This window comes from Pterocles gutturalis, unplaced genomic scaffold, assembly GCF_000699245.1.
Source record: "Pterocles gutturalis isolate BGI_N339 unplaced genomic scaffold, ASM69924v1 scaffold34242, whole genome shotgun sequence".
NCBI classification, from domain to species: Eukaryota; Metazoa; Chordata; class Aves; order Pterocliformes; family Pteroclidae; genus Pterocles; species Pterocles gutturalis.
Genome location: NW_010114004.1, coordinates 34682 through 46808, shown reverse-complemented (window position 1 = coordinate 46808; position 12127 = coordinate 34682). Strand labels below are relative to the sequence as shown.

At 36.5% G+C, this 12127-nt stretch overlaps 1 protein-coding gene across 1 annotated transcript in view; it reads left to right on the top strand.

The window, feature by feature from the left end:
- Window positions 1-1741: 1741 nt before the first annotated feature.
- LPCAT1 (lysophosphatidylcholine acyltransferase 1) overlaps window positions 1742-12127 on the top strand; it is a gene marked incomplete at its 5' end in the record, with an annotated part of 34410 nt that continues 24024 nt past the window's right edge. The window contains 3 exons of the mRNA XM_010074712.1: window positions 1742-1776; window positions 4362-4416; window positions 8006-8088. Coding sequence (XP_010073014.1) covers window positions 1742-1776; window positions 4362-4416; window positions 8006-8088 — 173 coding nt within the window. The remainder of the gene's footprint in view (window positions 1777-4361; window positions 4417-8005; window positions 8089-12127) is intronic.

Sequence of the window (12127 nt, the reverse complement as noted above, 5' to 3'; positions counted from 1 at the left end):
CTTATTTGAGTTTGTCATGCCAGCTAACCAGCACAATAGTTGGATTCTGAAAATACCTCTCTGCTGTTCAGTAATCCATTGCTCAGGCAAGGTACCTTTTCAGAGCTCACTTTTTTCTTTGTTACCTTCTGCACTGTTGTAATTTAGAGAGCTGAGTTGGAAATGTGTAGTGCTGTTTTCTTTTTCTATATGGCAGATCTAGTCTCTGATGAGAGAAATTAACAGCTATCTACATTGCAATGGTTAGGGTTTGTAAATGAAAGTTCCTTGTGGGGGGAAAAAACAAACCCCATGATGTGTATACTTGCAGTATTATCAGAGACATCAGAATTGCCAGAAACAGTTCAAGAGTAAAACTGTAGACATTAAAGTTCTACAAGAACACTGCATGGAGAAGTCTATTTTCATGCACGTATGTTGATTGCTAGAGATAGAATTAGTCATTATCATATTTTGTTTGCTTTAAAATAATTGTTGAAAGTCAAGATTTAAATTTTTAGTAGTCCTTCATGATATAGTGATCTTGCTCCAAGCTGTTGATCTATCACGTTAATCTCATTTTTCATCTTTTATGGATGTGTTGCTTTCATTTTTACTTGTGACAACCTTTTGATCTAAATGGTAATTAAAACATGAGTTTGACTTGATTTTTCAAGGTCATGGCACATGTGATCACCTAAACTCTCTGAAATGGTTTTGGATGGTGGCATAGAACCGAACTGGAACATTTTCAGTAGGTTGATAGAAATATCTTTCTGATCTGGTTTTTTAGGAACCTGAATTTACCAAGTCCTCTTGTCTTTCCATTAAAGACTTGTACCCTTTTTTCCCCAACTGGTCAGAACAGTAGCATGGAACTCATTTTCAGGTTTTTTGAGTCTTACTTCTACACTTAAATCTTGTCTCCGAGTATTGCAGTTTTTTCCTACGCTGTTTTTCAGTCTTACAGTTAAAACGTGATGTCCTCTACTGTCATGTTGCTTCTTGTCACCTGTTATATACTCCTTTCCAGGTCTCTTGTTCTCTTTCTTCTATTTGCAGCTTGTTCACTTCTTTCACTGCTATTTATCCTCTCAGTGTTTTACACACCATTCGTCTCAGCAATGTAAAAGTGCTGCTGGTCTTTCCGGAGAGTAAATTGGTGGGTTTAGATGTCTTGTAATGTACCTTTTAATTCTTGGATCAGGCAGGTGGATGTATGCTGTCTGTGAGTAAAGGCAACTGGAAAAATACTATTTGAAATAAGACAGAAGTCTTACTCGTCCTACTGCTCTGTGGCACTTGAGAAGATTTCCTTTCAGGTCCTTCACAGGTCCCAAACACTTCATAAGTGTTACAGTGTTCATATCTATTGCTGAGAGGTCCAAGTAAGTGTAGGGACACTTGATGGGCAATCTGTGGAGCAGGGTGGGATAGGAAAATACCACATGGACTATACATATGAAGGAACATCATCTTACAGTAGATAACTTCCTTTTCCAGGGCTAACAGCATTTGAAGAATCTTTGGATCTCTAAATGGTTTATGAATATAGCTATTAAGTGTTTAAGAGCTGGTTTACTGGGTAATTCCTAGCTATATGAAAGATAAGCTGGTTCCTGTTGGGGCTGAAAACTTTTGCGAAGAGGGCATTGAAGTTTCCATGAAAACCCTTTAGTCATGTCGTCAGTTATACTATCTATAATGTAACAAATATTTAAAGTACAATAACTAATTGCAACTGTCATGCTTCTTTTCTTAGGATACAATCACTTGGACATGGCAAGGGCCAGGAGCGTAAGTACTTTGTTTTATTGCTTTCCTTCATTAGTTTTTATTTACATGACTTATAGGTGTATATAGTCAACTAGTAATTACTGGTTATTGGAATAATCTTTGGGATTGTGTCTTTTATGTATTATTCCCTAATTATTATAATATTCAGTTAGAGAAATTCAGGTATAAACAATGTACTTCTGCTGCTATGGTTTTGATGGTTTGCAGAATGGATTTTAGGTTTTTATCTCTTTAGCCAAGTGTCTAAACTTGTTTGTATTAAAACAACTACTCTGTTTATTGCCTGCAAATCGATTTTGTGTGTTTCTGTATAAGATCTGTGTGGCTATTGTTTGAAATTGGTCTAGTCCCATGGAAACAGTCAAGCCACTCAGGGAATTTTCTATTATCTTACCTGAATGTAACTTAGATATTTTTTAAAACAAAATGTTATTCTAGAGGTTCCTTAGCAAATTAATGTAATATGAAATACTAAATGAAGCAGTTATTGCTTGTTTAAAAAAATAATTTTTTTAGCATTATTTTCATATTGGGGTTGGAGTAGAAGTTCTAAAATATTTAGATGAAGATCAAAACAAGAAATTTTGAACCTGAAGTAAAGGGGAGTTGGATTCTGTGGTTAATGGCTTGCCGTTGGCCTCTTCCTTGGGATCTATGTTTAGAATGTCTCACCTGAGATCCAGTATTTCAGCAGTAATGAGGAAACCATTGGAGCTAGCCAAGATTCAAGTAATATAGAATTTTGTCAATTAATTTTGCACCTTCAGATGGACTGGGAACCAGGTCTAATTAAGGACATGTCTAGATTTGGAGACTTCAGGAAATCATTGATCACTTTTCAAGGTTCAGCTTTCAATTAAATCGTCACATTGGAAGTAAATGAATCCATGATAATGTCTAAATCAGGTACTGCAGCATTTACTGCATGCAGGGATTTCTGCTGTCTTACTGTGAGCTCCTACCTCTTCCTTTGCATTTGCACTGCAGTTCATCTAGGAAATTAATTCAGCCAGAGGGGAGAAAAATGAGTAGCTTATTTCCAGCTTAGTGTCCTACCTGAGGAGTCAAGAACACATAGAACAAGAGGGAAGGAACTTGTAGGTGTGTTACCTCAGATCACTTTAATGTGTACAAACCCCTTATTTGGAAGTACTGACCTCTGCTCATAAAGTTAAATTAAATTAAAGCTGAATCAGAATCTGAGGCAGCATGTGATGCTATGCAAATTCACTGGATCAGTTTGAATTACAGCTTTACTTAATTAAGATTAATTCTTCTGAGTGACCTAAAAGGTATTTCTGCTGTCTTAGCAGAAAATACTATTAAGACTGATACAGTCTTCACTTTCTCAGCAAATGTCTCTCTTCTTCTGTCATGGTGGTAGTCAAACCTTAATCTGGAAATGTTGCTGTACCCAGGAGTATTGTTTATTCAAAGTTGATGTAGCCTATAAAATGGTTTGAAAACTTGTCACATGGAAACTATACACTTTCTTCCACTTACAGAAAGTAACATTTTTGATAGTTTGGCAGTATTCAAAGCAGATCAACTGACTCTACTTTGAATTCAAAGATTGACTATAGCATACAACCTAAATTTTCTCTACGGCAAACTTGCATTAGATACAGGTTCTATCAGGGTTTTTAATTGATATTTATAATTTAAGGTTTAATCTTTGAGGATTACAGAGAGTTGGCAGAGAGAAAAGTTTACTTTTGCCTTATTGGGTTTTTTTTATGCTCTTGGACAAGGACCTAGAAAACCAGACTTTCACATTTCCTGTCAGTGTCGTAGACTTCACAAGTTCCACTGTTGTTCTTACTCCTTTTATTTGCTTTAGTGTGTTGGAAGTTCAGTAGGAAAGAAGGGGGAAAAAAATGTGGTGCAGTCCTGAATGAGTGTATAGCAAAATGAGTAGGGTGTTGCTTCCAGGAGCTGAACTTTATCTACGTAAGAGGATTTTGACCAGCTCTCCCCTCACAATGGTTGACTGCTGTAACTACCTAGATACTGTATAAAATGTGGCTACTAACACTGCTTGCTAATTTAGGTTTACTAAATCCTTTCCTGGATTTGAATCTTACTGCTTTCTAAGGTCAAGTTGATTCCAGTATCTTGTGTCTTAGGCTACTCAAACACATGTACTGCATTTCATTAACAGACTTCTGAAGTATAATGAGTTTTGATTCGAAACCAAGGTAATAATAAAATCTTTCTGGTTATAATTGGTCTTGCCAACTCAGTGCTGAATACAGCATTTTCCTGAAACAGGCTTACTCTTTCTTTACACACTAGGCATACATCGTATCTCACTGTATGTATTAGTACCTGTATATCGTATTACTGTTTGTCTTCCTGCTTTTGAGTATCTTGTAAGATGTAGCCTCAGTATAAATTGCTTTTGTTCTACCTTATGGAATGTAATGTATAGAAGTACTCTCAAAGACTTTTTCTGTTATTTTTTTATCTGAATACGGTTATACCTACAAGTAGGAATGTTATTTTAAGACTTGGGAGCATAATGTACTACTGTTTCACTACATGTAATTTTTTTTCCATACTTTTCCTTTTTTTTCCCCTTTTAGGTTAGAAATTCTGTGGCTTACTTTGTGTCAGTTTCACAATTCTGTGGAAATTGAGGTCAGTAAAAAAACCTTCAGTGGCAGTATCAGAATACATAATATTGTACTTAATTCTGCAGTGAAAGTTTGTACTCAAACTTTGTATGTTAACACAGTCTGTAAAAGCAAGTTGAAATACCACTTATATTTTAGACAAATGGCTTCTGAAAATGTAGCCTTAAAAATGGAATAACAAAATATATTTGGCTTGAGATTTTACTTATTCATTTAAATTGAGTATATAGATTTCTGACTGTGTTTAAAGAGTCTTTTGTGAACAAAATTCTTGCTTTTTAATGGCCTGATTGCTCTTCCAGCTAGTATACCAACTGTGTATGTTAGATATCCAAGTGTGGGAATGCTGATGTACAAACTAAGGACTATATTTAAGAGAAAAATAATTTTAGGTGGTTTCTTGTAGGCTAGATAAATGATTTAATATGCCTGGACATTTTTTGAGTTGGGCTGAATTGTTCAGAATGTGAGATTGGAAAGCATAAAGAAAATCTATGTATATTCTTAACTTTGTTTTGAGGAAAACACTCTGTGATCCTAAGGCTGAAGGCTATTGTGGTCAAAATACGAAAGCAAACAAAACCTTTCCTTTTAAATTCCTGTCCTTATGCATTTTACAGAGAGTAATGACATTTTTTGTGGAGATGTAAGTTATTTTAAAGTTGTTACATAAAATATTTGACAGATGTTCTGAAATTCTTTTGCTTTTTGCTTATGTGTTTTAATAATGAAGCAGGTATCTATTTCTCACTGATGGAACTGATGGCAAGATAAATTAGTAGGAAGAACTCTTATGTATTTACATAGGAAGAACTCTTATGTATTTGCATATACATATATGTTGTTATTGTAGCATGTAACATATGCTAATCAGAGTATTTATCATTGCTATGCTCTGTGTTTACCTATTTATGCTATAAATTCTTCACAAAAATAATGAATGCACAGAATACCAGCCACTGAACAGTTGTATCTGTTGTAGAAATGTGGTTTGTGTTATCACTTTAGTTGCATATGTTCAGCTATTAATTGTGTGTGTGTATATATATACACATGTAAAAAAAAAAAATCTTATTTCCATAATGGTTGCCTGGTTTTGGTAGAAGGGCCAGGGAATGAGTGCCTCACTCAGGGGTAAGACAAACCAGCTGATTGACAGTTTTTTTTACTCTATCTCAGGAACAGGGTTTTCTGCCCTAGGCAAGTAAAATGGGTTCTTTCACACAGAAGTGAACACTGATGAGCTTTCTTGTTTTTTAAGGCAGCAGCTGCTAGCAGATGCTGAGTTTCTGTAGCTCACACAGATCTTGCAGAAGGACAAGTTATGATCTCTGGTTATGATCTGGAGAAACAGCTAGTGACTTTCTGAAATACTCCATACTAAAGCAGAAGCTGGCAGAGGGTAGAGAAGCAGAGCTGTTTGCAAGGATGAGCAGAGTACTTGAGAACTACTTGTTGAATCTGTTTTTGTAAGGAAGTGTGGCAGATTTAGGAACATAGAGGAGAAGTGAGTTGTTCTGTGTTCAAAGTCATGTTTTTCACCTGGCCTCCGAAGTTTGTTGGCTTTTATTCCTCCTTTGTTCCATCAGCACAGGGATACTGGCAAATGCCAGCCAGTCTTGATACCAATACTACTGCTGAAGATCCAATAACTCAGGGAGATGTACAGCAAAGCAATACAACTTCAGTTTGGTTTTGATTAAATGATAGCTAGTAAGGTCTAACAGTCAGCAATCAGGATCTGAAGTTTGTTAGTTTGGGCTTCTCTGCATACCATACGTGTCATGCAGCATGTACAGTGAGAAGTAAGCATCTCTGCAGGTTTTATGATAGGTTACTAAAAATATTAGCTCATCTGTCCATCCATCCTGTACTTGGAACTGGCATGCAAGCAATCATGTGAAGAAGAAAGGATGTCTGATAATTTGCACATGTAGTTTGTTTTGGCTCATGTCAGTTTGCTTTTCTGGCCTGTCAGCTTTGGTGTTCTTGTAGCCATCACAGTCTGCAGCAGCTGAGATTTCTTATCTTAGTTTTGTTAGTGGTGCTGATATGATCATGCTATTTCTGTCCAGTTAGGCACAGACACATAAAACAGCTGAGATCGCCTCATATTCAAGCTTGTCCTGTGTTTGAATGAATGACTTGATAGCTATTTGTAATTCAAAGAAGTAGAATGGGACTTGGAAGTTGAAGGAACAATCTTTCTATCTCTGTTAGCTTCACAGTCTTTGCCCTTTTGTATATTACATCACATGAGGCTGGATGTACCTGCTTGTAAATCTAGAAGACAGGAGTCATATGTTTTCAGTTCCAGTGGTGCATATAGGGAAAACCCAAAATAAATTAAAGATTTGTCCATCATTGAATACTTCCAAGAAATAGTTAAACATCTAATGGCAGAATCTTGGGCACTGCTGATCATACTATTGTGTGCTTCTGAAAATACAGCTAACTTCATAGCTATTGAGAAGTATTTGCTTAAATTATAAACTTTATATTTATTCCCCAATTGTTATTTTCCATTTTAAAGACTGGTGTGAAATTTCTGGATCATAATTCCCATTTTGTAGTACCCACAGATAATTGTACGAAATATAACTAAGGTTATTACAACTTTGGTTTCTGCTTCAGAAGTTCTGCCCAGTATTATGGACACTTTGTTCGCTTAGTGCATAAACTATGTCATTGTGTTGCACTACTAATGGAATTGTCGGTCTGGTACTGAACAGGGTTGGGACTCTTGAGTGATCCCTTCTTGTTCCTTCTATCTTGGAAATTAGTTACTTGGCAGAAATGGAATGTTTTGAGGGGTTTTGTAAGTGAAACTGGCTATGATCCTGAGGTTTACATCATATTTCAATGAACACTTGAAAACGTATCCAAAAGCTGGAAGGTCTTTTAATATAGGTCATCCCATTCTGAAAGCTGCCTCTTCTGTTGCAGGTCTCCAGCAGTTCTGGTTTAATTTTCCCCTTCCAGCCTCAGCTGTACTGTGATTCTGTGGCCATCTGCATTTATTTAGAAATTTTCTTTCAATTGAGTATTAATAACTACTGTCCAATATGAAGGAGAAATTTTTCAAAGCCTTCAACAACAGAAGATAAAAACACTTCTGTTCCGTACATTAAGCATCATATATGATTTCAAAATGCGCAGGGAGAACAGTAAATAACTGATGTCCTGAGAATTTGGTTTCTTAATATTTAAGCTATAGAATGATGTTCATGTAGCAGGTGCCTTTATTGGTTATCTGGAAAGAGCCGAACTATACAGGATGTAAGAGAAAAGTTTGTGCAAGGAATTGCTAATACTTTTAAGTTGTTTAAAAGTTGCTGGTTCCTCTTACGAAAGGAAGATAAAACTCTCTTTGGGTTCCGTGAGGTAAGAAATGGGCAGTCACTGTTAGATGAATTTCTATAAGTGTGATGCATCCTTAGCATTTAAGTGTTCAATTTTAAATTTTTTATAGTCCTTTTGCTAATGTAATTTTGTAAGTAGCAACAAACTGTATAAATTTTTCACCATAGTGCTATAATAGAGATTGTTTAAATGTTAAATATTCTTGGTATAATTCAGTTCTCTGTACACAGTTTCTACCCGTGTATATTCCTTCAGAAGAAGAAAGAAAAAATCCAGTGTTATATGCCCATAACGTCAGACGTGTAATGGCAGAGTAAGTATGTTGTAACATGGAATAAAAATAATTGTATGATTTTAATTTTAGGATCAAGAAAATGTCATGAAATCAAGTCAGTGTAGTTGCCTGCCTGAAAAACAAGCTTGTAGTCTGCAGTGGCATATGCAAAAGTTATATATCAGTTTCCTTATATAGCAGGCCAGGGAGCCACAAATGCAGCAGGAACTGTAGGGGTTGGTGGGTTTGGTTTTTTTTTTTAACATGTCTTCATATAACAAGCCAGTTCTGCCTGCTGCTGCGGGTATTTATTGTTCTGGGGAGAAGGGTATTGTTGAATTTTATGAAAGTTGATGTAACTGAATTTTGTGCTATTGAGGTTGCATTTTAAGCTATGACTTTTTTAATGAGGTTAAGAACAGTTTAGTGTATTCATTGTTAGCCTGTGGTTATTTCTAATAGTAAAGCCCAGGAAAGCTGCTTTTGTTGGAAGCAGAGCACTGATAGAATGTAAACAACTAATGGAAGTTGAATGTTAACATGAGGACACTTACAACACTTGTCTGTAGTGTATAATAAAGCCAACATTGAATACACAGACCTTCATTCTCTTTTGTTGTATTTTTAATTAACCTCTCTTGTTCATTCATATTTTTTGTCCTTTTGGTAAAGCTTCCATTAGTCAGTAGATGCTTTTTTCAGTATTTGCAGAGTACCCTCAGGTCTACTGTCATGAATAGCTCTCGAAGGATTTATGAATCTTTCTACTCCTAATTTTGAAAGAGCTTGTGAAATCTTAATTTCCTTTGTGTAACTTCTCTTCCATTTCTAAATTACCAGTTTCAACTGAGTGCAAGTTTGTAGATAGAAAGTGGTAGTTCTCTTGTTTATAAGCGGAACCCAGCTCTCTGAGTTTCCTCAAGAATGTTGGGCCTATAATATAACAATAGATCAATACTCAGTCTATTGTCTGAAAGAACATTTCTCACAAAAGAAAAAACAAAAGGATCTGTGTGAATTCTGTGTGAATCAACCTGTCTTAGAGTTGCAGTGGCCTCAAAGACTTTTGTAGCTAATTTAAGACAGCCAGCACTGCATAAGAGTTGTCCTGAGACTTTGGGTAGAAGGCCATGTTATGAAACCTTCATTCTGAACTTCAATCAGGTGACAGGGTTGTGTGTTATAATGAGAAATTCTGAAAGCCTGCAGAAGTTTACAACTGGCTGATGAAAGCCTTCCTTCTGTGTAAGAGGAGAGACATGGTTTTCCTCATCCTTTTGTTTCTCCCTCTCGTCTCTGAAGAATTAGGAATTTGGGGTAACAGAAGTGCAGGTCTAAAGGGAAGACTGTCAGAGTCGGGGATAGCAAGTGTGTCTTGCTTTGAAATTAAGAAGGGGCTGTAGATGCTGTGTTAATGTGAAAGGGAAATAAATGTATTTCAGTATCAAAGTTCTGAAGTTAAAATGCAAATGGCAGTAAAAAAAAATGCTGATGCCTGGATGCCATGCATTACTGTAGACCAGTTAAAATAACATCAAGATAACAAAATCTGTTTACTTCTGACCACTTCCAGATGCTTACTCTTAGTGGCATTTCTCCAAACTCTCCTAGTTCATTCATGTGCCTTTTGGTATAGGAGATACCAGCTCAGATGCTGCCAGTCTGTTCTGGAGCTGTAGAAGTTCCAGCTCTACCACCTCGGGTGCTGTTTGGTGCTAGCATTGCACTCTGCATTGGTGAATAAAGGACAGTATTATTGCTTCATCTAGATTTGTGGTTTTGTTTCTTGACCACTGAATTGCTGACAGTTTACCATTCTGATGCCGAAAGGTCACTTCAGGATCTGGTTTGGGATCTGATTTCCCCTTCCTCTGCATCATATTTTTCTGGAAGAAGAGTCTAATCTTACTGACTATTTTATGGCACCAGAGGTGGCAGTCCCAGATAATAGTGTACTTGTGAGTGAACCAGTGAACCAATGTTGTGGCAAAAACCTTCTGTCTTGTCGCTGATTTCAAGGGGAGTTGATAGAACTTGCTGAGTGCAACAATAGATACAGTTTCACCTTCTGAAATTTGTTTGCCTTCATCATAGTCTTGTCTCATGAACAGCTTCTGTTAAGTGTTGAACAGAGCACTTGACAGGATGTCTGATTCTTATGCTGCTTCTGCTCTATGGAGAATTTTTGGTTTATCCTTATTTGCTTAGCTTCTCTGTGGGCAGCTGCAGATTTGCATGATGAGGGTCCCTAGATAGTTCCTGTTCAGTTATATGTAAAGGAATATTTGATGAAGGAGATGCTGTTATTCACAGAGGTTTCCTTCCTTAGGACATTAGTTTCTTGCAGGATGGATGAATTTACTTTCCCAAAAAGTTAAATTCAAAGTGAGCCTGGCCTTTTGGCTCTCTGTTGCAGGCCAGGAACTCCAAGCGTAACTGTTCTGTGCTTCAGGTTCCCTCAGGCAGCCATACAAATTAACAAAGGAGATGCCATTTTTTAACTGCTGTTGCACTCTACACATCTTCATTGTATTCCTTCTTGTCTGGGATGACAATGATTGTATACTTTTGAAGATGCATTCAAATGCTAACCCACAATTTTTATCATAGATCTTTTCTGCTTCCATATACCATCCATTTGAGTATGAACACACTGGTTTGTTTTTCCTGGACTATGTGGAGGATGGTCATCTCTTTGATGTGAACATTGTGACCAGAAGTTAGTCAGGATTGCTGTTCTGCAAGCACCCTTTTTTGCTGTGTTCAGGACCCCATTTCACAGTCTTTTTTTCTAAACTAAACCTAGCTTGTGCTTTAAGTAATTCAAATGTAGTATGAGCTGATTTCTGATGGTGTTTCAGTATTTGTGCACTGATCTGTCACTGAATTCCACAAGAATCCAGATGATACATTTCAGTTTTTTAAAGGACACTATCATGGTAGAAAATTAATTTAAGACTTGCAACTTCTACAGACCTTTCAGTTGCACTTGTGGCTATTTGCTTCCTACAACTGTAACTTGTAGTGATACCTGTCATTGGAGTCGTTCTTATCAGGAGGATGAGCAAGATCCAAGCCTTAGTGGCTAATCGCTTTACAGCATCTTTAAAAATCCAAAGTTTCTTTCTAAAAGGATTTCTTAATGCAGTTACCACAATTTTAATGTCTATGATCGTCAACTTTTTTTTTTCATTGGCAGATATTTATTCAATAGCATTGGGCTAGAATCATGTGCCATCTTGTTACAGCCACTCAGCACTCTGTTTTGGGGATTATCTGTATAATCAGAACTGGAATTATTCATGCAGGATAGCCACTGCTGCTGAATAGTTACTCCATGCTTAGACATGCTTCCTTTGGATCATTTTCTTGTTCTGCACAAAAGGTATGTGCAGATTAATCTAATCTGCTGTTTAAACTATGGCCCCCTACTTACTCCCTATCAATATGTTTTGCATTTGATTTTCTCATACGACCTATTTTGTTTGAGTGAGTCTGTCATCTTTGATCATTCTGTCCTTGTTCTGACTGCTACTCTGTTTAGTCAATGTTGATCTCATCCGCAACATGCTATCAGGAAGGGTGTTTGGAGTCACTTTCAAATCACTCAAAGTGATGAGTGCTTTTAGATGTGGCAACAGTCCATGCAGGTTCTCTCTTTAAAATAAATAAAATTTGGTGATATCTTGACTTTGAATTCACTTCATGTGTTCTTTATTGCTCTAATACAGTTCTGAAACCACCATGCTAGTAAGTCATGCTGTGTAGATACATGTTACATTGGGTCACTTTTGTAAGTATGACTTATGCTTGCAAAATCATCATTTTGGTCTCCATGTACATGATCTAATGTCACCCTACGCTGACGGTACTCAACGTAGGTTATTTTGATCTGTTAATTTATTAATTTCATCACTTACTCTTTCTTCTCCATATTTTCTAGTTGAGTGTCAAGGTTTCTGGCCTATGTTTTTAATTTTTTTCTTTTTTATGTCTTCAAAGTATTAACTCATTACTTACTGGAGCTATAGCAGTGTTGTAAAATTGTCAGTGTGTAGACTTGAGGTTTCAATTCCAG